The 24,606-nt window shown below is 39.0% G+C and overlaps 1 protein-coding gene across 2 annotated transcripts; it reads right to left on the bottom strand.

Moving 5' to 3' along the window:
- Positions 1-969: 969 nt before the first annotated feature.
- LOC145044224 (importin subunit alpha-1a-like) lies at positions 970-3,853 on the bottom strand. 2 transcript variants are annotated; one of them, XM_078993096.1, is made up of 10 exons: positions 3,623-3,853; positions 2,988-3,178; positions 2,787-2,877; positions 2,630-2,718; positions 2,425-2,559; positions 2,153-2,341; positions 1,907-2,076; positions 1,634-1,829; positions 1,411-1,550; positions 970-1,326 (listed from the first exon to the last, which is right to left on the bottom strand). In XM_078993096.1, the coding sequence occupies exons 2-10, from the start codon at positions 3,141-3,143 to the stop codon at positions 1,065-1,067; spliced, it is 1,428 nt and encodes a 475-aa protein (XP_078849222.1). In that variant the 5' UTR covers positions 3,144-3,178; positions 3,623-3,853; the 3' UTR covers positions 970-1,064. The 2 variants fall into 2 exon arrangements, with proteins under 2 accessions (XP_078849222.1, XP_078849213.1); XM_078993087.1 differs by having other exon boundaries at positions 2,988-3,166.
- Positions 3,854-24,606: the final 20,753 nt, after the last annotated feature.

Genomic DNA, 24,606 nt, shown 5'->3' with positions numbered 1-24,606 from the left:
TATTAGGATTCTATAACCCGAATAATAGAATAATAATGTACTTTTATACATCAACATAAAACATTCAAAGACTAACATAACACTATAACACATTGAAAGAATAACATTTACATAGTAGATTAACATAATGAGAATTACTTTCTTACTTGAGTTTCTTGAATTGGAGCCTAATTTTCTACGAGTAGGCAAAGTAGGAATGTGTGAATCCTTAGATACAATAGTAAGTTTCGATTTTTGAAAGTTTGAAACAAGAGGAAGGATCGACAAAAATGATTTCGAGTTTGAAAATAGATGAGAAGATTGATCGATTTAGAAACGAAGAGAACGAGTGTAGGATTTTTTTTTCTGTTATGAACGACGAAAACAAAAATGTGAATCATGATTTTGATTTCTATTGATCAGAAAAAGGGAATGAGAAATGCTTATTCAGGTCGGAATTTAGAACCGAATAAGTTTTTATTTGTCTAACCCGAACTGAATAACCCAAGAACCGAATAAGCATTGTGGTATTTAGATACAATAAGTTTTTATTCGGATACCTAGAACCCGAATCAAATTGCTTATTTAGGCCTAGTTTGGTTCGACTTTTACGGGCTAAATTATCATCCCTTGTTATATGAACATTGTAGTATTATTTAAAACATATTTAAGTTTATAAAATTGTTACTTTTTGATTGTTAATTTTTGCAATAAATATAGCTATTTTTCAAAAACCATATAAGAACACACAAAGCACATGCACACACACAAACAAATATTACTTTACGTACAAAAGTCTATTTAAAAAAAAAATAACACAAAATATAAAGCACAAAACAATACTCTTTGGAATACAACTCTAGTATCCCAAAGATAACTCCTTGTTCCGAACTAATTTGTTCATTTTTCAAAAAATTATAAAAATTGATTATTATTATTATTATTAGCAAAAAGTTTGAAGAAATAAGGTTTTTTACAACTAAGAGGAAATGAGAAATGAAATAATCTCATAAATGAAGTATAAGACGTCCTATGGTGCATGCATATTTCGCATACACAGCTCACATATACAGGTCATACACAGCTCACATATACATGTCAACAATCTGTTGAGCAGTATCACTAACTTCACCCACGTGTAGACTACTCAAATACCTAATCTTTTCTAAGGCAGGTGCTTCAGCAAAGGATGCTGCATAGGAGGAACTAACTTCAACGTCTAACTGCTCCTCTAGGCCTGCTTTCAAAATCTTGTTAATCCCTTGTAAAGCAAGGTGAACGCTTCCCAAATCATTGAGTTCAAGGATAATATCCATTGCGTTTACACAGTCCTTGTCCACGAAACGCCTATGAAACATGGTAACATGTAAGTCTGTATGAGAGGAGGAGAGGGTCACATATCATTTATAAGGGAATGGTGAGAGTAGAAACCTGATTTGTTCCGGTGAAGAACACAAAATGACATTTGCAACAGCTTGTCCTGCGACTCTTTTAACCCGAAACGGTGCATTCTCGACTTCTTTGATTAGCCTTTTAAGTAACTGAGCCTTGATCACATCCTCAATAATAGCCTATATTATGTTGAAAGCAAGATGGATTAAAATACAAGGAAGGAATCAAAGCCCAAAGGATACAGTATTACAGTGAGCATTACATGTTTGTTTCTTGAAGTGATGATGCTAGTAGTTATTGTACGGCACACTTGCTCTTTCATATTCTTGACTGGCAACAAGTTGGCCAGTTTTGAAAGGAAATCAAGATTTATAAAACCCTCAGTTTGATCGTTTGTGAGGTAGATTTTACAAACACAACAAAGTGCAGCATTGGCAACTTCAGCGGGGAGCTGAGGACTGAAGATCACAGAAAATATATAAATGTCAAAAGGGAAGGTGGAAACGGAATCAAACAGGAGAAAGTGTTGACAGACCTCAGAAGCTCCAGAAGGCGTTGAGAGACCTTGGCAGCAAGCACCGCTTTATGTCCCTCAGCAGTAGCCTCGGAAATATAAAAGAGAGACCAGCATAAGTCTGTCAAGACATCTTTGTCTTTCCCCTTGGTCTTGATGAGATCCACAATTACCGGAAGAGCTGCTTTTGTCTGCAAATCAAAAATCAGCTACAAAAAAGCAAAAAAACAAAAAATATGATATATCGTATATGACAATTGACAATACCTGTTCAAACGGAGGAAATGGATATCCTCCGCATAAGTTGGACAATGTCCAACTTGCAGTTCTTAGAATGGGATCCTTAGCATCCTTCTCAAGCAACAAACGAAGCAAAGGAGTCAACGCACCGTTGGCAGAAACATGATCGCGGCTTTCAGCACAATCTCCAGCTATATTTCCCAATGCATGAACAGCCTGTAAGAAGAAGCAAGGTCATAAATGAGAGATTTCCTCCACCTCTGAAATTATGTACCAAGCATAAGCATTTATGTTGTTACCTGCTCCTGAACTTTATCTTTTGGAGAAAGTAGAAGTTTTACAAGTGCTGGGACCGCTCTGCTGTCTAGGACATCCTTTGTCCACTTATATACTACTCCTGAGGCAATGATAGAAAGACACCCAACAGCTTCAACCTGTTACAAAATGAATAATAATAAGGCTAAAAAGCAAATACTCAAACAGAGATAGAAATAGCATTATTACCTGAAGCTCGGCAGAATCCTCCCTACTTAACAACTCGACAATGCGAGGTACCAAACCAAGTTGTATAACTTTTGCAGTTTCTTGTCGTCCTGTGAAATGAAATGAAACCAATTCAGTGTGTGCGTATACATACATACATGTAGTAAAACATATATACCTAACATAAGGCGTTTACGAATTAGGACAGTTCCACCCAGCTGCAGATCTCTATCAGTCGAATTTACTTTAGCAGCCATTGAGACAAGATCCTTTTTACACAAGTCAAACAGATGTGTTTAAGTGAATGAAACAACAATAGCAACCTACGGTACATGAATAATCAGCAATTCGACTTAAGTCCAAAAAATACATAACAAACCTGCTTCACGATGTTGGACCTTTCAATCCCATGATCACGGACCGACAGTTCTTTCCGCCTCTTAGCCATGCTCACTAGTCTTGAGTTCTTGTGAAAATCAGTCATTTGGTAGTAACTCCGGCGACGTAAAACTATATCCGCATCAAGGGCCGTCATTATCAATATCCAAAACCTTAGATCTGCAAATACAGCTGTTATAACAATTGAACTCCTTCATTCCACAAAATCTCCAAACAAATTCGTATGTCAATCAACTCAAACTCAATTCACTTCTTTTAATTTGCAATGTTTACTTAACGAATATCCACTTCACCCACATGTTACGAATATCCACTTCACCGACATGTTACGGACACACTACACCAGAGGTCACCAGGTCACACCAAGTCGCTCAATTTGTTGCCAATTTCACAATGAATACCAACACTCAATTGAAAACTAAAATCAAAAACCCTTAACCTTTATTAATTGCAAATAAAAATCAATAACTTGATATCATTCCACTCAACGCACAAAAAAATATATCCAAAACAAATAATCATATCATTGCAACCAGCACCACCATCCTATTCGTCAAACCAACACAAATCAAAGCGAATTTCAAAACTATAAAACCAAGAGAAAAGAGAACTCACATTACGGCTTACAGCAGTCAGCGGTGGAGAAGAAGCTGGTTGTGGAGTGGAGAGGCCTTGTAACAGCAGTCACCCTTCGTTTCCCAAATTCGAAATGCTTATTGGAATGAAAACTAAAAGAGAACGCGAGCGAGAAAGCGAGCGCGATGATTTGGGACTCTCTAACGGCGATTCCGTTTCCCGGCGAATGTCGCAGCTTCTGTCGTCTGTTTTTATTCAGCGAGCAGACCTTGCCACCTTGGGTCGGGCGGGCCCAATATACACTTTATGTTTAGACCGTGCCTAGACCTGATTTTATCTAAAGAAAATTAAAAAAATTAAAAAATAAAAACTAACCTACTCGGCATCCTAAATCGGTTTCGGATCCGGTTTCGGATCCGGTTTGATCCGGTTTAAAAACTGGTATGGTATTTGAACCGGTTGCTCTTATGAGTTTCATCCGGTCACAAAAATCAATTTAAAAACTACCTAATTTTTCATTAATATTAATTTTTAATGTTTAATCACATACAACCATATGTCTCTCATATAGCCATTTTTTTTGGTTTAAAATCATTTGTCACTTGTTAGCAAGAATTGCATTATTTTAACCACAACAGTCGAAAACACTTAAATCTCTTAAAATTAGAAAACTTTCTATAATCTTTTGAAATTATGGCATCTAATTGTTGTCAGTCTCAATCTTTTAGTAGTGTTGGTGCTCGTCAAACAACATAGTAGTTTTTGCAATTAGTATTACAAAGAGAAACCCATGATTTTGCAACATTACGATTTACGTAAAATGTCGAACGATCTAAATAAAGATCAATGCAATAAATGAGGTTTATTTTTTAGGGAATAAGGATATACACTTGAAAAAACATACCCAAAGATCCAAAATAAAGTCGTTGTATTGTAGTCGCACCACAAAATTGCAATCATGCAAAATCTTCAAGGGTATTAGCATAACAAACAGAAGTAAATATGAGGGAGAGAGTGAAGAACAAAATTAGCATTGTCTCATACTTGTCTTTCAATGATTTACATGCCTTATATAGTAGTGCCCACACCCTATAAATTATCTTCATCTCAGGGTTTGCTTAATTATGATATTAATACTGTAACAACCTAAATTTTCTAACGTTAGCATGGTTAGAACTATGTTATATTTCCTTTATTTAAATTGGACTATGCACGGTGCCAAAAAGATATGAGAGGGCAAAAGTATATTAAAGTGAACCTTGAGCCTATTCATGGTGTAACATTTGTAAATTTAGGCTAGACATTTAAGATATAGTCAATAATATTAGCTAAACATGTGGTATACGTAATGACTATCTCGTGGATAGAAGGAGCGCTTAAACCCGACTTCGTACGAAGAAGTTATGCTTCTTTAAAATTTCACGATTAACCCGACACAACTATGCATGTAACAAAAAGTGAATCGGAGATACGTTGCTTATTAGCGTAAGTAATCTGAACGAAAGTCGTAGTAATTGTAAAGCGAGAGTGTGCATATAAAGAACGCCTAAATCTAATTTCGTATGATGAAGTTATAATATTTCAAAGTTTTAATATAACATGTTGCAACACAGAAATCGAAATTAAAATTGGTTGATTATTAGCCAAAACAATCTAAATGGGAGTCGGAAATCTCATAAGTATGAACATGTCGATATAAAGATAGTCGAGAATGAAGTTCGTATAAAAGAGTTATTATTTCGCATGGACTTTAACACTCTAATCTCTATTAAAATATGAATTTAAAATAAAGTGAGAACTAGCTATTGAGGCCTAAATGAAAATTGTAGGGCTCATCGAGAGGATTCTTGAGATACAAAGAACGTCATGTAACAGCTCGAAAAAAGAATAAAAATTTTCATTTTTATTTTTTAAAAGAAAACAAAAGTGCGGCATCAAGTCAGACCCTTCCCTTTAGTACCGGAAGTACTTGAAACCACAAATGGAAACTATAAGCAAAGTCTTAGTGAGTTTCCCCAATGTACCACATACACAAAACATATAAGTGTCATGAGCTACCCCCATGGTCTTCTCTCGCAACGCCGATGGCCAAATCCTGGTCTTACATACGAGTGTTATGGGCTACCCCTATGGTCTTTCCTTGTGATGCCGAGGGCCAAATCCCAGTCTCATACACAAGTGCTATGGGCTTCCCCCATGGTGTTTCATACAATTATCACATAGGCAACAAGCATTCCACATAACAAGAAATGGGTCTGCATTGGTGCCTTTAACCCATGGATATGGTAATAAAACTCACTTTAACTGCTGAAAATCCCAGATAAATGCACTCGGACTGTTAGACTAGATTAATCCTCGTGCTAACTAAACAATAAAGTCGTAATAAATAGTTGGGTCATAATCCAGATTAAGACTTACAACACTTGCATAATATCCAAGGTGGGATGGGCCAAACTAGACTTCAAAGCCCAATAAAATCCTAGGCCCAAACCTAGAAACACGCATAATTGATCCTCAAAACATACCGATCGCGAACTCACCTAAAATCGAACCTTATGACGTACCAAACCTTAATAAACCTTGATTATTTGCTATGCCATTACCAACCACTGCTTCGACGAGAAAAGATGATCAAAACAAAAATTTACGTATTACAACTGTAACAATTGGTAAAAAAAAAAGGTCAGAGTTCGGTGGTCAGACCACCGCGAACCGCTATATATTAATGACCAAATTGTATGTGACTTGATGTTTATAATGTATATTAAATATATTATATTTAAATTTTCCTTTAAAAATATCCTAAACTTCTTAAACCATCTGTCGAATATGATTCTATTAATCTCGAAACTTTAAACATTAATTCATAGAGTTTGGTATATTGAAATTGAATCCCATCTATGTTTTTGGAACAACAACGACCGACACATTAAGCAAACACTTTCAGAAAAATTTCGTGAGGCAATATGATGACACGGAGAAATGGAACTTACATCACAAATATAAATTGTACATATTTAACACCCAGTTTACCTTTTAAAAGTCAAAAGAAGACTCTCACTTTTAAAAGTCAGCCAAACTTCAAATTTAAATTACCCTTCTCTCTTTAACTCCCTATCTCCCTTTGGATTATCTCCTCAATCGCACAAGCACACTTCAATTACACATGCACTAGATTTATCAAATATATATGTATCTACAAGTCTTGAGTATAGATATACATGTGTATAAAAAGAAATACAACCAAAAATACATTCAATCTCATAGCAATACCTAGTACAAGAAATTGAGCAGATTTGCACCCATATGCACAAATATAAACCAATAATGCAATACACTCACAAGATCAAATTTTGGATTTCAAAGTACAGAAAAATCTGCCAAAAATCAGTTCATATCTTAATAATATCACGTTTCCCTCCTCACTCTACCTTGAACCCCTCTATTCATTTCTTTTATGGGAAGCATAAACCGAGACCCCAAAAGAGAGGTTGCTGCCCCATCCATTCTAGGTTCATACCACCTATACTTGATGAGATAAACCAACTCCAAACACCCTCCTTTAATTTCAATTTTGTTGTCACCATCAAAAAGAGGGTTAATATTATAAAAGCCTTAAATTTTTAACGCGTAATTGGAAAAAACCCTAATGTTTTTTTTATTATTGTTGTAGTCTCAACTTTCTCGCAGAATTATCACTCTAGCCTACTTAACGAGTTTCATGGTTAAGTTGGTTAACTTTTTTGCAAAATTAGTCCTAAAAAGTTCAAATTTAGTCATTGAGGTTTTGATGAGATTAAAGTTTCTTTTAATCTGTGAAGATCGATTAGATCTTGAACAAGTAAGTAAATAACGACGATACAAACACAGTAAAATAACAGAACAAGATTGAATCAAACGTGTCGAATGATTAAAACAAAATCCTCAGAAGAGCTCGATTAAGAACATCAACTGTAGAGGATTGGAAGGTTACAAGAATGATCAAAGAAACCTTTAGACGTCTGGAAAAATCGTATTCTCAGATCTCTAAAACCTTAACCTAATATGCATGCAAGCATAAGCTTATATACAAAGCATAAAAGACTCACGGTTGGACAGGCCCAAACCGTAATACAAAACAATATAAGTAGACGAGCCCAAAAGACGCAATCTATAAAGCCCAACAATCTCCCCCTTTGCGTCAATTTAGAGCGAGATCTTTATTTATTACTTGGGCCAGCAGCCGAAACTGGTACCTTCTTCACAGTACTAAACAGACACTTGGTGATGGAAAGAATGGTCTGTCTAAACCGGATGTACCAGTTAATCATATCTTCAAAATACTTAACATCATCGGCTGAGTTCTCTTTACACCGTTTAACAATAAATAGCACATGCTCCAAGCAGGTTGTGGTGTAAAGATGCTTATCAGCTAAAGCGAAGAGACATTTCTGTCCTTCCGCTCTAGTGAACATAACTGTGTTACGTCTTGGGTCAATCTTGCCCAGCTGCATTTGATTGAGATCACTGGCCAATCCCACAGGAGCAATTTTGGGTTTCTTTTTGAAGACTGTGGCGACCTCCTGATCCATAAGGGCAACCTCCATGATGTAGCAGATTAACATCCTTTTGACATGGTCTAGAATGGGACCATATTCAGCTTCATTGGTCAAAAGGATATTATACAGGACGATCCAATCATGAGGATTTAGATTCGGTAGATCTGCCAGAGAGATGAGATGAACAGATTTTGCAGATCCCCGAATCAGTTTGAACCGAACGTTTATAAAACGTCCCTCAGTGTAAGGTTTTAGCACCCGAACGTTGACAATCTTCTGAGCGCTCCATGTAAGGAATTGAGGACGAGCAGCCGTCAGATAAAAGTTAATGAGCTCCCTGTCAAGCTCAGCGTTCGGGTGAGGGACCTCAAAGATATTAGAGAAGACGTGAAAGATAAACGCCTTTCGAGTCAGCGGCATATCGAACTGCGAATCGATAGTGTTGCTGCAGTCGAACGATATGACCGGCTCGAGCCATAAGATGCTGGGTGTTTCGATGGCCTCTTTAATTAAGCGTTCCCTGGTCCAGGCAGGGAAGAGAGTCTTTCGGCTCTCAAGGAGATCATGGGCTTCTTTTTGCTTGCGTTCGGCTTCGGCAGCCTCACGCGCCTCACGACTGGCATCATCACCAACCTTGCGACTGTTCTTTCGTTTCAAAATGTCGGCAATAGTCTCCTTGTCACCTTCTTCATCTACGTCCTCAGCTATATTTTTACCTTTGTTCTTCACACCCGAACTTAAAATTTGATGAGTTGAAGATGGTTCAGTTGTGTGAGTAGCTTTGGAGGAAGGAGGTGGTTTTGAACTTGCCTTCTCATCTCCCCCTTGTTTCGGAATGGACACAAAACTTGGGAGGCCTTCGACTTTGTTAAGTAGATCGATGGCTGGAGAGAGCTTTTCAGCAAGGGATCGCCTCACCGAAAAGTTTAAAATTGGATCGTGTGCTTCCAGGATGTTTGAGATGACAGCGTGGACATCCGAAACACACGTCTTAACCACCTCCCGTTCAGAGCGAAGATCTTCCAGCTCTTGTTGAGATTGAGAGAGTTGAGTAGTCTTGACGTCAAGTGCAGTTGTTTTTAAAGCCAGATCGTCCATTAAAGAACGCTCGGATGTCAGATCTTCTTGTAGCTTGACGAGACGAGCATCACTGGAGGCTGTAAAAGCCGAGTTTTCGTCGCTTATGTTTTTACATAGATTGGCGAACGAAGGCAACTCCGATGAGACAAAGGAGACCAATTGTTGGACAATCGGTTCCAAAGATGCCTTTGTAGCAGCTGCACTTTCTTGCATGGACTGCAGTAGAACGGAGGCATCAGAAAATAGTTTATCAACTCTTTCGGTCGCTACCTCACAAGCTCGGGTAGATGCCTGAATAGCAGCAGTTGCTGAGGCTGCTGAATCATGTTGAGCCCTGGTGAAGGCATCAACAATCTTCTGAAGTGCAGCTTCAGACAGGATTGATTGTTGGTTGGACGAGGAGGCGAGAAGGAGATCAATCTTCTCGTTGAGCTGTTTGAGATGTTTCTTAGTGACTGGTGCATCATCCTCTTCGTCACTCTGAACTTGAAACGGACTATAGTAGACCGAATCAAAGATCATGTTGTCTCCCCCGAGATAAGGGTTTTCACCCTCAGAGGCATTGTCATGAGATGAAGAGGGTGGAGAGGTTGGGGGTGTGGAGGGTTTAGTAGGAGAAGGTTGAGTGGGTGAAGGTGTAGTTTCGGTTGGTGGTTCTGTATGGGTAGTTTCGGTTGGTGGTTGTGTATGGGTAGTTTCGGTTGTGTGGGTTTTGGGTTGAGGAGGTTCGGCTACATGGGGTGATTCAGTGGTAGTGGTGAAGATTTGTGGAGGAGAAGGAATTGGGGAATTGGGTATTTCGATCTCTGGGGTAGGGGATCGAGGTGGTGTATTGCCTCGTGGAGGAGATGCATCCCCTTGAGAGTCGTCAGAATCCGAACTCTCACCCTCAAAGTCACTCGAAGATGAGGGTATAATAAGCTTTCGCTTTGGTTGAGTCTTTCTCTTCTTTGGAGGGGGGAAGGTGCAGCTTTTGTCTGTTTCCTCTTCTTAGGAGAAGGCCCCTTTGAAGGTTTTGTTGCTTGCTTTCCTTTGTCCGCCTTTTTACCTTTGCTCAGTGGTTTATCTGCATCATGGATAGATCTGAGCATGTCCGGGGTCAGATCCCTTGGACCAGAAGGTGTTAGCTCCTTGAGCTTTCGAATCAACCTGCTATCCGAAGGTACATTACCATACATGGACTCTGGAATAGAGCCAATAAAGGAGAATTTGGAGGCATCTGAGATGATGATCTTCTTGGTGTGGAAAGTACCAATGGAAGTCATCGATGCACCTTCAGCAGTGGGAACGTCGAATCTGTCCATGGCCCATTTAGTGATCAGAATCCAGAATCGGGCCAATGAACCTTCAGAGTGTCTGGATGAAGATGAGAGGCTCTGAATAAGTTGTTGCCATAGAACAAACCCGTAATCCAGGTTGATCCCATTATAAACTCCATACAGAATGGTAAGGAACAGACGACTGGCACCGTCGGAACCTGAACTTCTCTCCGACAGTCCCTTGAACAGGACTGTAAATAAACCGTTCCATTGAGGCGGTAAGCAAGACTTTTTGAATCTGGCAACGGATGTAAGAACCTCCGTGTATCCCATGTTGTAAAACATGTTATACATATGACTAATTTGTATGGACTCCGGATGGACCCTGGATGAGTCAGAAGCAAATCCGAGCAGAGAGCAGAAACGAGGGCGAGAAATGGAGGTTTTGTGGTCTCCAATCTCGAAAAATACTCGGTCGACAGCCCTGTCGTAATATGCAGTCGCGTAGACCTGGGATAGGGCCGTCATTGGCACCGATGCGATTCTGGATAGTGCTGGTTCGAGTTGTGAATATTTTAAGCACTCTATGACCGGCGACATGTAAGGATCATATGCCTTTGGGTTAAGATCAATTACCAAGCATTGCTGTGGGCGAATGGGAAGGATTTGGGATGTAGCATGAACTGAAGAGGATTTAACCATGAATGCAAGTGTGAAGAAGATGATGAACAGGAAACTGTATGGGAGAGTTTGTGTTTTGGAAATTTTGAGAGTGGTAAAGAGGTAAAAGGAGGTATAACGGGCTATTTATAGTGGGTGGGAAGAGAGAGAAAGATCGTTTCAAATCTCGTATGGATGACAGTTGGGACGGGCGATGATCACGTAGGAGAGAGAGTGTCAGATTCCTAGGACCACGTCGCCCAATAAGCGCCGTTTCATAGGGACAAGCCGTTACTGTTTAACCACGCGCATTAAATGCCACAGGACAAAGAAAAACTTAGGATTTTAAAAGGAATGTCCGTTAATATTACGATCAACCATTTATAGAGAAATGTTGAAAGGCTTCTTTTAATTAGGCTAAAAACGACTGGTTTAAAAAAAAAATCTCAGAAAGAAAGATAAGGACAAGATCCCAGGGGAAGAAAAGTTATGGGTTAATAACATTTTCACAGGAATCACATAAAACTGGAGATTTTAATATGGTACTTTCATCAATTCTTTAGTAAAAGCTTGAACAATATAATTGTTCACCGTCAATCCGTTAGGTGTTGAATTTTGGGTTTCACTTAGTTCGTAGTGTCACAAAACTAAGATCATAAACACAGATGTTGTGCAACCATAAACCTCAGTGGTAAGTGCTGAGAGTCTCAAGGGTTACCATGATGGAATGAGTGAAGTGGAGAAGAAATAAGAGATGGTGTAAGATAACAAAAGTACCTCGACTGCGAGAAGAAGGACCAAGCAGGAAGTTCTTAACTCATATGAGAAAAGAGTGAGGTAGCTCACGATTAGAATAAATGAAGTGGCCTTATTGGGAAGACAAGGTTTGTGTATACCAGGTCATGAAGGCCTTTATTCAAAATCTTATGAGGCTTGAGACACATACAGCAGCATGCTTCTAGGGACATGAAGGAAGTTCATAAAATGTATCCACATAAACGAATAATAAAAAAATTTTGGAATTTTTGAGGTAAACCGAACCCGAACCTTTGGTTGGTTTCGGTTGAGAAAAGTTTTGAAAAACCGAACCCGAACCTTCGGTTGGTTTCGGTTCTACAAAATTTTGGAAAACCGAACCCGAACCTTCGGTTGGTTTCGGTTCTGGAAAATTTTGAAAAACCGAACCCGAACCTTCGGTGGTTTCAGTTAAGAGAGTTTTTTTTTTTTTTTTTTTTTTTTTTTTTTTTTTTTTTTTTTTAATCAAACTAGTAAAAACAGAATTGTACATACAATACACAACATTGAGAAACTATCTTTGAAGAAATGAGTGGGTTAGATAGTTGACACGAACCCTAACGTTCGGTTGTTATGTTTATGTTTGAGAGGTAGCGTGAGGTACTGATTCAGATTCCATCATACCAAGTCCTTGCAATATTTTATTGAATGATGTTTCAGGAAGAGCTTTTGTAAAGACGTTAGCCAGTTGATCAGTGGTTCTTATGAAGTGAACTTCGACGTTTCCATCTTCCACGTGATCTTTGATGAAGTGATACCTTAGTGCTATGTGCTTGGTTTTGGAGTGCTGCACTGGGTTATGACAGATCCTAATTGCACTTTCAGAGTCACAATATAGTGGGATCTTCTTCATATTGAGTCCGTAGTCTCGAAGTTGGCTTTGGATCCAAATCACTTGTGATGTGCAGGATGCAGCTGCAATATATTCCACTTCGGCAGTAGACAGTGACACGCATGTCTGTTTCTTGGATTGCCAGCTGACTAACTTCCCGTCAAGAAATTGACATCCACCAGTTGTGCTTTTTCGGTCGAGTCCACATCCTCCAAGGTTAGCATCAGAATAGGCTTGAACAAAGAAGCCTGAGTTGGATGGATACCATAGACCTAAGGAGGTGGTTCGCTTGAGATATCGTAAGATGTTCTTCACTACAAGCATGTGAGGTTCACGAGGATTTGCCTGAAATCGAGCACAATAACACACAGAAAACATGATATCAGGTCTGCTAGCAGTTAGATACATTAACGATCCAATCATTTGACGATAGAGCGTGATATCAACAGCTGGTTTGTCTAGAGATGGGGTAAGCTTAGTGCCGAATGCCATTGGGACTTTAACTTTCGAGTCTCCCATCATACCGAACTTTGCTAGGAGAGTCTTCGTGTAAGCTTCCTGATTAATAAAGATGCCTTCGGGTCCCTGTCTTATGTTTAAACCAAGGAAAAAGTTAATTGGACCCATTGAGCTCATTTCTAACTTAGTCTCCATCAGCTTTCTGAATTCAGCCGTTAAGCTTGGATTCGTGGAGCCAAAGATGATGTCATCGACATAAATTTGAACTATCATAAGGTGGTTACCTTCCTTTTTGCGAAAGAAGGTTGGGTCAACCGAACCTTGTTTGAATTTAGACATCTTTAAAAATTTTGTAAGCGTTTCATACCAGGCTCTTGGAGCTTGTTTAAGGCCGTACACAGCTTTATCCAGAATATAGCAATGATTTGGATGCTTTTCGTTCACAAACCCAGGAGGTTGCTCCACGTACACCATTTCCTCAAGTTCTCCATTGAGAAATGCACACTTGACGTCCATTTGGAAAACTTCAAAGTTCTTGTGGGCAGCATAAGCCAGAAATATTCTAACAGATTCTAGCCGAGCTACTGGAGCAAAAGTCTCTTCATAGTCTATCCCTTCCTCCTGACAATATCCCTTTACCACCAGACGGGCCTTGTTCCGTATAACATTACCTTCCTTGTCCATTTTGTTCCTAAAAACCCATTTGAGACCAACAACCGAAGCTTCTGGAGGAGTTGGAATTAGGCGCCAGACTTTGTTCCTTTCAAATTCGTTCAACTCGTCTTGCATTGCTTGAACCCAATCAGAGTGATCAAGAGCAGTGTTAACTGTCTTTGGTTCAACTTTTGATACGAATGAATTGAACATGCAAAACTCTACCTTTGAAAATAAGGAAGTTTGTTTTGCCTTCAGTTGTGATCAGGTCAGAACCTTTTCAGATACATCCCCAACTACTTGTGAGACAGGATGATCTCTGGTCCATTTGATAAGAGGAGGGTAATTTGGATCAAAGGTTGGGTCTAATTCAACATTGATTATTTCGTCTAGCTCAGATTGGCTGTCATAACCGAGTGTCACATCATCATGTTCCACCTCAGTTGGTGTACTTTGGAAGATATGAGGTTCGTGTGATTCTAGTGGGCCTGAGCTTCCTGGTGTTGAGACCTCTTCGGTTGAAGTTGTGGAATTTGGCTCCCCATAGACTTGAGCGTTTGGCTCCCCCTCGACTTGAGCACTTGGCTCCCCCTCGATTTGAGCTTCGTTGGAAGGAGAGTCGTTAGAGATTGATACTTCTTCATACATTCTCCTTGCAGCATCTTCGACAATCTGCTCCATGTGATCAACCTTGTTATCTGCTGCACCTGCTTCAGAAAGTGAAGCATTCTCTGGTTCGTCAAAGAGCTCCAGAAATGTCTCGAATAAATTAGCAACCGAGACTGTAACCATGCCATTTAGAGGAAAGATTTCCCCAGTGATATTTTCTTTAGCCTGCAGCTTCTTGACATAGTTGTCGTCAAAGGTCACATAATACGTCTCTTCAATTTTTCTTGAACGTTTATTTAGGACCCTGTATGCCTTGGATGTGAGCGAGTAACCCAGAAATATTCCTTCGTCAGCTTTGACATCAAACTTGTTGCGGTTTTCTTTAGAGTTGAAGATGAAACATCTTGAGCCGAACACATGGAAAAATTTCACGTTTGGCTTCCTGTTGTTCAATATCTCATATGGGGTGAGAGCGAACCTTTTGTTGAGATATGACCTGTTCTGTGTAAAACAAGCAGCAGAAATAGCATCAGCCCAAAAATAAAGAGGTAAAGAAGCGAAACTTAGCATAGTTCGGGCAGCTTCACACAAGGATCGGTTTCATCTTTCGACTATTCCGTTCTGTTGTGGTGTGTAAGGAGCTGAGAAATTATGACTGATTCCCTTTTCTGCAAGAAACTCTTCAAACTCCCTGTTCTTGAATTCGAGACCATTGTCGCTTCTGATGTTGCGAACAACCTTCTTGAGCTGTACTTCAATTTGCTTAATAAACACTTTCAGCTTTTGAGTCGCTTCAGATTTGAGCTTTAGAAAGAACACCCATGTAAATCGTGAAAAGTCATCAATGATAACAAGAATATACTTGCTACCACCGATGCTTTCGATAGATGAAGGACCACACAAATCAATATGAATTAATTCTAGTGGTTCAACAACTTTTGTGTTGATTATAGATGGATGACTTTGACGACTCTGCTTTCCCATTTCGCATGCAGCGCACAGATGATCCCTGTCGAACTTGAGTAGTGGAAGGCCCCTTACATGACCTCCTGTAACAAGACGGTTGATATCTTTAAAGTTAAGATGAGATAATCTTCGGTGCCACAACCAGCTTTCATCGGATTGCGCTTTTGACAACAGGCATATAGCTGGGTTTCCTTTGATGGGTTTTATGTTTAAGGGAAACATTTCACCCTTTCTTTCTGACTTGAGAATCACTTTATTTGACTTTTTCTCTATGATTTCGGAACCTTCATCATCGAATGAAACTTTGAGACCTGTACCTCCAACAAGCTGAGATACACTAATGAGGTTGTGTTGGAGACCTTCCACATAAGCCACCTTCCTTATAGAGAAGTCTCCATTGGTTATCATCCCGTATCCCTTTATGGTGCCGAATGAATTATTTCCAAACTTGACGTTGCCACCATCTGCAAGAGATATGTATTCCCTAAGCTCCTCTTTCCTCCCTGTCATGTGACGCGAGCAGCCACTATCAATGTACCATTCTTCGTCGAACTGCTCGTCACTTATAACCTGCAAAATTTAGACAGATTTAGGAACCCAAAGTTTCTTGGGTCCACGTGAGCTTTGCATTGAAACAGGAGCAATGAGAGAGATATCAACAAGATAAGTTCTTTTTACGAGAGTTGTTTTATCTTTCCTTTTAATGGTGTAAACTTTTATTTTGTTAAGATTAGTAGAGTCAGATTCGGTCTCTGATGTGGATTTATTGACCTTCTGCTTCCACTTTTGCTCAGTTGATGAAAGAGATTTTTGAGAACAAAAAGAATCAGATTTAGAACGAGATCGAGATGAAACAGAGGGTGAGGAAGAATTAGAAGAATGAGAAGAATTAGACTTGAAAGGAGACTCTATGTGACCCTTTGGTTTTTGATTATTGGAGGAAACAACCTTAGAGTTTTGTTTTCTTTTGTCTTCAGAACCGAACCTTTGCGTTCGGTTGGAGCTGCCTTTGGAACCGGACCTTTGGTTCTGGTTGATATCTTTTTCAGAACCGAACTTCTGCCTTCGGTTGATATCTTCTTGTGAACCGAACCTTGGCTTTCGGTTTTTGTGACTTTCAGGCTTTCCTGCAGGAATGTTTTCATACTTTAGATTCTTGTCTTGATAAGTGAAGTATGCATTCTGGGAACGCCAGAATTGTTTCCTTTCAGAAAGGTTTTTCCTGTATCTATTGTTCCTTTCTATCTTCCTATTCCTCATCTGAGAAGGTTGATGATGAACATTTGCTTTCGTTTTTGTTGACTCCTTGGTTGGTTCCTTTTGAACTGCAGCGGTTTTACTTTAAGCTGAAGAAGCTGGAGGAATATCTTCTTTTGGTGAGTGAACATTCTTCTGAGGAGTATCTTGTGTACCACTGGTGCTTGAATCATTGAAGTTATTAGGCTTGTTCAACGGTTCGGGTATGTATCTTCCTTTGCTCTTCCATGAAGTTCTTTCAGATAAACCAATGGTTTCGTTTGCATTATCAATAGGAGCTTCCCAAAAGTACTCATCACAGCCATCAGCATTGTCTTTGTTTACAATGGCTGTAAGTTCAACTGTTTGATGTTCGGTAACTCCTGTTACCTTGTATACTTGATTTGGAGTAGTCCTGACCTTTTGATACACAACAGCTTTCTCAACTAATTTCGGGGACTTATGATGGGACAACCGAGCGAATTCTACAAAATTTTCAGAAATTAGATTCTTGTGATTTTCTGGCTCGGTTTTAATAAATTCTGAGCAGTCTACCGTGTCCTCTACAGAAATTTCACTCATATTGTCGTCCTCGTTAAGCTCAGATGCATTTTCAACATCAATTTTGTTTTCTGAGCTTACGTTGGCGTTTAAAGAGTCAAATTTTTGCATGGTTTCGGTCCTCAGTTTAAGTCTGTCATTTTCATCCAAAAGATTTTTAAACATGAGCTTGTGGTCTTTGGATTTAATGAAGGACTCAATTTTGTCCAGTCTATACATGTAGGTGGGATGAATGTCATCAGACGATATCACACTTTCACAATTATAGGCTTCGGCATCGATTTCATCTTCCTTAAATTCTAGGAAGGGCAAGATCATGCGGTGAATCCTTTGGCCTATTTCACAATCCAAGTGAAGCTGAGTAATATTAGAATACAGACGTTTAGCAATTAAACAAAAAACATTTCGTTGTTTTAACAATTTCAAATTGTCTCTTTGCAAATAAATGTTTTCATCTTTAACTTTGACTAATTCCGATTCCTTTAACTCTATCCACATTCTCCGCTCCTCACTCTTCGACGCTGCCCTGCTCAATTGATCAGTTAGGTTAGAATTTGTGACCCGAGTTTGAGTTAAGCTACTATCTAGATGAGATATTCTTGTATTGACATTTTTTAGTTCTTTCTCATAAGAGGATGATGGTACTTTACATGAAATGAAAATAGATTGTACCTTCTTTATCAGTTCATCAAGCTCATTGAACTGCTGGCTGAGTGGTTTGGCTGTGAAGCACATGTCCTCCTTTGCATTCTGTCCATCATTGCCTCCATCGGTGTTGTATCCCCTCAATTGAGATACGTCAGAAACCATAAGGCATTTACCACCACTGCCTTCTTCCTTAGACATGAACGCCTTTCCATGAGTAGGCTGCCTCACTTCCTCATCTTCTGAGTCGGTAGACCAAACTTCCGTGCTACCGAACTCATCATCTGGAACAGAACCCTGCACAATAAGAGCATTACTAGGAGGGTTAGCAGCAGACTTCTTCTTTCTCAACTCATCCAATCTTTTCTGCAACACAACTTCCTCATCGTTCCCATCATCTTTTTCAGCCATTTTCTTGAGGACACAGTCCTTAGCATAATGATTTTTCCCACCACAGTAGAAACAGCTCACCCCAGAGTCTCCGTCAACCTTCGGTTCCTTCTTGTGCTCCTCAGCTTTCGGTTCATTAACCACCTTTTCAGAGCTATAACTCCCCTGCCAGTTTCGGTTTTTTGTTGCTGGGAAATTTCTTCTTTATGAACCTTTTGGGATTGGATACCATCAAGGCATAATCTTCTGATGTGAGATCATGTTCTTCCAGGCTGAGGTCTTCATCCTCCATAACGGCTTTACTTTTTGACAAGAGAGCCAACGAACCGAGACCGGAAATGACATTCTTCTCTTGCACCACGTTTTTCTCTTGAGACTTGAGAATTCCCACCAGTTTCGCCAAAGAGTATGATTTAAATTGCTCATGGGCTTTAACCGTGGAAACTACTGCTCTCCATTCAGACCTTAGACCATTCAGGAATGTAACCTTCTGTTCGATGAGCTTCCTTTCGATATCATGTTTGATCATCTTGCTTAGAAGATGATTGAAGCGATCGAACGCCTGGGTCACAGATTCTTCAGCCCCTTGTCTGAATTCTCCAAACTCAGATAGAAGCAGAGTTTGAATAGAGTGTTCAAGATCTTCGTCTGTAGAGTACAGTTCGCGAAGTCTGTCCCAAACATCCTTCGCCGTCGTGCACGAGCTAACCAATCTGAATGTATCGGACTGAAGGGCGAATCGGATCAATCTTAGTGCTTTGATATTGCATTGGAACTTATCCTTTTCATCTTGTGCAATGTCTTTCACGTCCTTGAGCAGATCATTGTATTCTTTTTGAGTTTTAATGATTCTGGACGTTGCAGAATGAGAAAACGGTCCGTTTGTGATGGCTTCCCAAATCAAATACCCATTTTCCTCTGATCCAATAACATAGTCTTCGAAATGATGTGCCCATACTTCATAATCGTGGGTATATAAGATCGGAATCTTTGTCGTCGAACCAATGCTGTTGGAAATATTAATGACGTTTGATTGTGTTGCGTCCATTATGATCGAAAAACCTGTTCAAAGATCAGACTTGTAATAAAGCAGATTAGGGCAAAATAATAATTATCAAGATACGTCAATAAAGAGATGACGGCTCAATAAATATTAATGATTGCGGAAAAACCCTAATGAAAATCTTTTTCACAGAAAAGATGTGTATCAATTACACAGCCTCCTGCTCTGATACCAATTGATGAGATTAAAGTTTCTTTTAATCTGTGAAGATCGATTAGATCTTGAACAAGTAAGTAAATAACGACGATACAAACACAGTAAAATAACAGAACAAGATTGAATCAAACGTGTCGAATGATTAAAACAAAATCCTCAGAAGAGCTCGATTAAGAACATCAACTATAGAGGATTGGAAGGTTACAAGAATGATCAAAGAAACCTTTAGACGTCTGAAAAAATCGTATTCTCAGATCTCTAAAACCTTAACCTAATATGCATGCAAACATAAGCTTATATACAAAGCATAAAAGACTCACGGTTGGACAGGCCCAAACCGTAATACAAAACAATATAAGTAGACGAGCCCAAAAGACGCAATCTATAAAGCCCAACAGGTTTGAAAACAAATACACCACATAGTTTTTTAACTTTATTTTTCGTTTTTTTTATATTTTATTTATTTTCATTTTTTTATAAATATATGTACATTTTTTATTTTCTTTTTTTAGATATATATAGTTTACTTATTGTCATTTTTTAACTTTATTTTTCAACAATTTTTTTGAGCCTTTTTACCTTTTGTTTTCGATTTTTTAGTGTATATATAGAGTATATTAGAGTTTTTTTTAGCTTTTTTCATATTTCTTTTCGTATTATATTTTATTTTTTTGATCTTTTTATTTTCTAATTTATTTTCTTATTTGTTTTTCAATTATTTGTTTATTTTTTTTTTGTATTTTTATCTTTTTATTGATATTTTTCAAAAATTATAAAATGAATTAATATATTAGAGTATATTACAATTTTGATAATTTATAGTTTTTGTAATTATTTTTTATTTTTATTCAAGTAAATAAAGTAGTTATGTTTATATTTGTAATTTCGGTCCAACTTATTTTCTTTTTTTTCTTTTTTTTCTTTTTTTCTTTAGTGCTATTATATTTATGTTCCGAAAAAATGAAAATTACAAAAAATAGTTTGTTTACTAAGAATTAGTGTTTCAATGTGTTATATAACTTGCAAAGTAAATCATATTTCTATATGTGATATCAATAGATTAAATTCAAGATAATATTTTTCAATTTGATAATTGAGTAAAAAAACCAAAAAAAATAATAATAATAGTCGATCTTTATAAAAAAAAATATGTTATAGTAATTTATGTTGAATTCAAGTTCGTTTACTTGAATCAAAGTAAATAAAAACATTAGAAAAACCATAAATAACTAAAACAGGAAAAAAAAATAGAAAACAAAAATTGTAATACGAAAAAACCTTAGAAAAATATTAGAAAAACCATAAATAACAAAAAATAGAAAAAAAAAATAAAAAAAAATAAAAAGATGAAAAAATTAAAATATAATACGAAAAGAAATATGACAAAACCTAAAAAAAAACTCTAATATACTCTATATATACACTAAAAAATAGAAAACAAAAGGTGAAAAGGTTAAAAAAAATTGTTGAAAAATAAAGTTAAAAAATGAAAATAAATAAAGTATATATATAAAAAGAAAATAAACAATGTACATATATTTATAAAAAAACCGAAAATAAATAAAGTATACAAAAAACGAAAAATAAAGTTAAAAAACCATGTGGTGTAATTTTTTTCAAACCTCGGGGACAAAATTTGAACTTTTTAGGACTAATTTTGCAAAAAAGTTAACCAACTTAACCATGAAACTCGTTAAGTGGGCTAGAGTGATAATTCTGCGAGAAAGTTGTGGCCACAACAATAATAAAAAAAATATCATGGTTTTTTCCAATTACGCGATAAAAATTTAGGGCTTTTATAATATTAACCCTAAAAAAGAAGAACAACCCCAAGGAGAGGTTGTTTTCGAGTGAATGAACAAGAGGCAGCTGCCTCTTCTACTTCACCTGTCTTCTCCTTGCTTCCATTCTCTGTCAAGAATCAAACCCAAAACCCACCAAGACTCCGTTGATTTTCGGTTATAACAAAAAGGAGAGAAAAGGAATACCTGTGATTATCTAGCCAACAGCAACCCCAAACATCTGCCTTTGTTCGAACGATTGGACCATTCGAACCTTTCCCCTTTGTGTTCAGCGGTCGGCGACTGGAGGAGAGCAACTAACAGAAGCCGCCGGAGCAGCCTCCCTCGCCACCGCAGACGACAACGACCACCACAACTGCCGCCGATGATGAAGATATAAACCCACGAAGGGTCGCCAATCCTGACGGACCCTTCCTTCCCTCTCTTCACTGTAACATCCCGAGTCCAGGAGTGCAAGTTCGGGGTTCAAAGTGTAAATTTGAAGGGCAACTCGGTGAGTTAATGGGTGGACTCGGCGAGTAGGGTCGTGACTCTGGTCGCGTGTTAAGTGGCCAACTTGGCGAGTCCAAGGATGGACTCGGCGAGTAGGCGCTGAGTGAAGAAAAGCCTAATTTCGGGGGATGAGCCCTATATAAAGGACATTATACCCTCTCCCCAGCCTCCTTACCTTCCCTTGAAGTCTAGAAAACCCTAGAAGCGTGATTATGAAGGATTTGAGTGCATTTGAGCCTTGGAGACGAGATTTGGAGAAAGATCTTGGAGAGTTAGGAGGCTTGGAACAAGGGGCTTTGCTTAGATTCAGATTTCCTTGCTGTTGGGGCTTCCTTTTGAGGTATTATCTCGTTCTTGGGCTGCTATTCATCTAGATTCACCATTTTTTGGATGTGTGGGAAGTTTAGCTTGTGGTATTTAGAGTTTGAAGGTTAGATCTGAGGTTGCTACCTCAGATCTGGAATGGAGAAGGTCTAGAGTGCATTAAAGTCCCTTTAATTAAGTGTTTGGTGAAGCCATCTTGTCCCAAACCCTAGCCCTAGAGTGTAAAATGCCTAGATCTCTTTGGATTCACGTAAAGTTTGCCACTTTACGTGATGGAAGGATTGTAGAAGGGTAGATCTACGTTTTGGATCGATTGCATGGCCTGGAAGGCTTCTGTATGGGTTAAGAACTAGTGGTACTCGGCGAGTCACAAGGGTGTACTCAGCGAGTTGCTTGAAGGTGGGCAGTAACTCGACAAGTTGGAAGAACAACTCGGCGAGTTGGTTGAAGATAGCCTTGGACACGACGAGTCTGTTCTTGGACTCGGCGAGTCTGGTCTTGAGGTCTTTATTCTTTCCTGGTTAAGCTAAGAATCGGTGAGTCAAGGATGACTCAGTGAGTTGAGATGGGTCCTTTTTAGTGTTGGGGGACTCGGCGAGTCAGCGGGCTGACTCGGCGAGTAGAGTCAGTCAGAAGGTTGACTTTGACCAAGAGTTGACCATTTGACTTCTAAGGGCATTTTGGTAATTGTTGGCTTTTGTTTTGAGTTCAATGTTGGTGCTAGCCAGTGGTGGAGATCATGTCAGTGGTCGGAGCATCTCGATCTTATCTTTCCAGTCAGCAATTGCGAGGTGAGTTATCCTCACTATATCAACAGGGTCTAAGGCACCAAGGTCGGCCCTTTATCGGATTGTAATCCGGGTATTGTTGTTATGTTGCTGTTGTACTATGTTTGCATCTTGGTAGTTAGGATGGTATTCGTTAGAGACCTCGTTAAGGTCGGTATCCTGGTATATAGGGTGATGTTATGCTAGTGACCGGTTAGGTTGGTATCCTGCTTAGAGTATGTTGTGTTACGTGATCTGCTAGATCGGTTTGATTGAATGTGAATTGTTATATGATTGTATGTTTATGTGCACATGGTTGTTTGATTGGGGTTGGGTTGAGGTGGGACCTGCTTTGTGCTGTAGGCCAACATACCCAGGGCGGACCGATTATTCTGAAGCCCCAACGAGCGGTCCGGATAGGCTGTAGGCCCCACGGGGGCGGACCAGACGTGCCGAGGCTCAGAGAGTGGACCAGGTCGACTGAAGGCCCGATGCGGGCGGACCAGTCATACTATAGACTCAGAGAGTGGACCAGGTGGGTTGAAGGCCCGGTGCGGGCGGACCAACCATACTACAGACTCGAGGGACATGACTAGACTCGGAGGGTGGGCTAGGTGGACTGAAGGCCCGACACGGCGGACCAGTCACACAGTATGCATGGATGTTCTGTGATTCGATATGATATAGCATGTTATGTGTGTGGTATATGTGGTTGGTATTTTGGGGGTATCTCACTAAGCTTTCGGGCTTACAGTTGTGGTTTAATGTTTTTCGGGTTCTTCAGGAAACCATGGCAAGGCAAAGGCATGATCGTACTGCTCCTCGTGTTTGTGATTGATGACATGGTTCTGGGAATACTCTGATAGTAAGTGTATTGAAAACCTTTTTGTAATAACATGATTAAAATGGGTTGTTTTTGAAAAGTTAAAATTTGTTGAAATTTTTGGTCGTTACAAGTTGGTATCAGAGCCTTGGTTTGAGTGAATTAGAGGAACATTCGTGTGAATCCAGTCTCAAATCAGGGAAAGTTTTTAAAAGAGAATTTAAAGTGGTTTTCAAATTAAGTAACAGGAGGACGCTGAGGTACGATCATTTGGAGCCAGTAAGTAAACCCAAAATACCATGCATGATATTTGATTTCGAGCTTTGATAGAACAACATGCTAGTACTAGGGTAGGGATCTTCAGGATTTCATGATAATGTTGCCTGTTTTATGATGCCTGCTAGCCTAGGGTTTCCCTCCGTATGAGATATCCAGTGTTCCTCTAGGAGTGAGGATTGAGCGCTTGTTATGTATATTTGTCACTAGGGTGTTGTGGTAGTACTTCATACAAATATGGGTAGGTGTGGAAGGTAGTATGGGCCCATACTACTGAAAGCACAGGACCCATACGCGTATCAGGGAAACCATGACTTCTAGGGCTGGGTTGGGAGTTGGTTCCCGGGTGTCACACCCCAAAACCACGAACGGCGGAAACGTTCAGGGGTAGAGGACATCATGTACAGTATCACAACAGTGTAAAATAGTAAACAAGCAACAACATCATCCATTGCATTATAAGTAAAGTTTTAATACATGTGTGTGTTCTTTCATTGTAATAAGACACCAAAAATATAATCAAAATAAAAGACGAGACTTGTCTGCTCCGTCTTCTCAAAACCTGGCCACTGTACTTGTCTACTGATGACCTGAGAATACAAGTTATTTTGAAAGAGAGTATTAGCTTTAAATCTA

This window comes from Lactuca saligna, chromosome 1, assembly GCF_052625555.1.
Source record: "Lactuca saligna cultivar CGN05327 chromosome 1, ASM5262555v1, whole genome shotgun sequence".
Classification (NCBI taxonomy): Eukaryota; Viridiplantae; Streptophyta; class Magnoliopsida; order Asterales; family Asteraceae; genus Lactuca; species Lactuca saligna.
The sequence above is the reverse complement of the archived record's forward strand: the minus strand, read 5'-3'. Positions and strand labels throughout refer to the sequence as shown.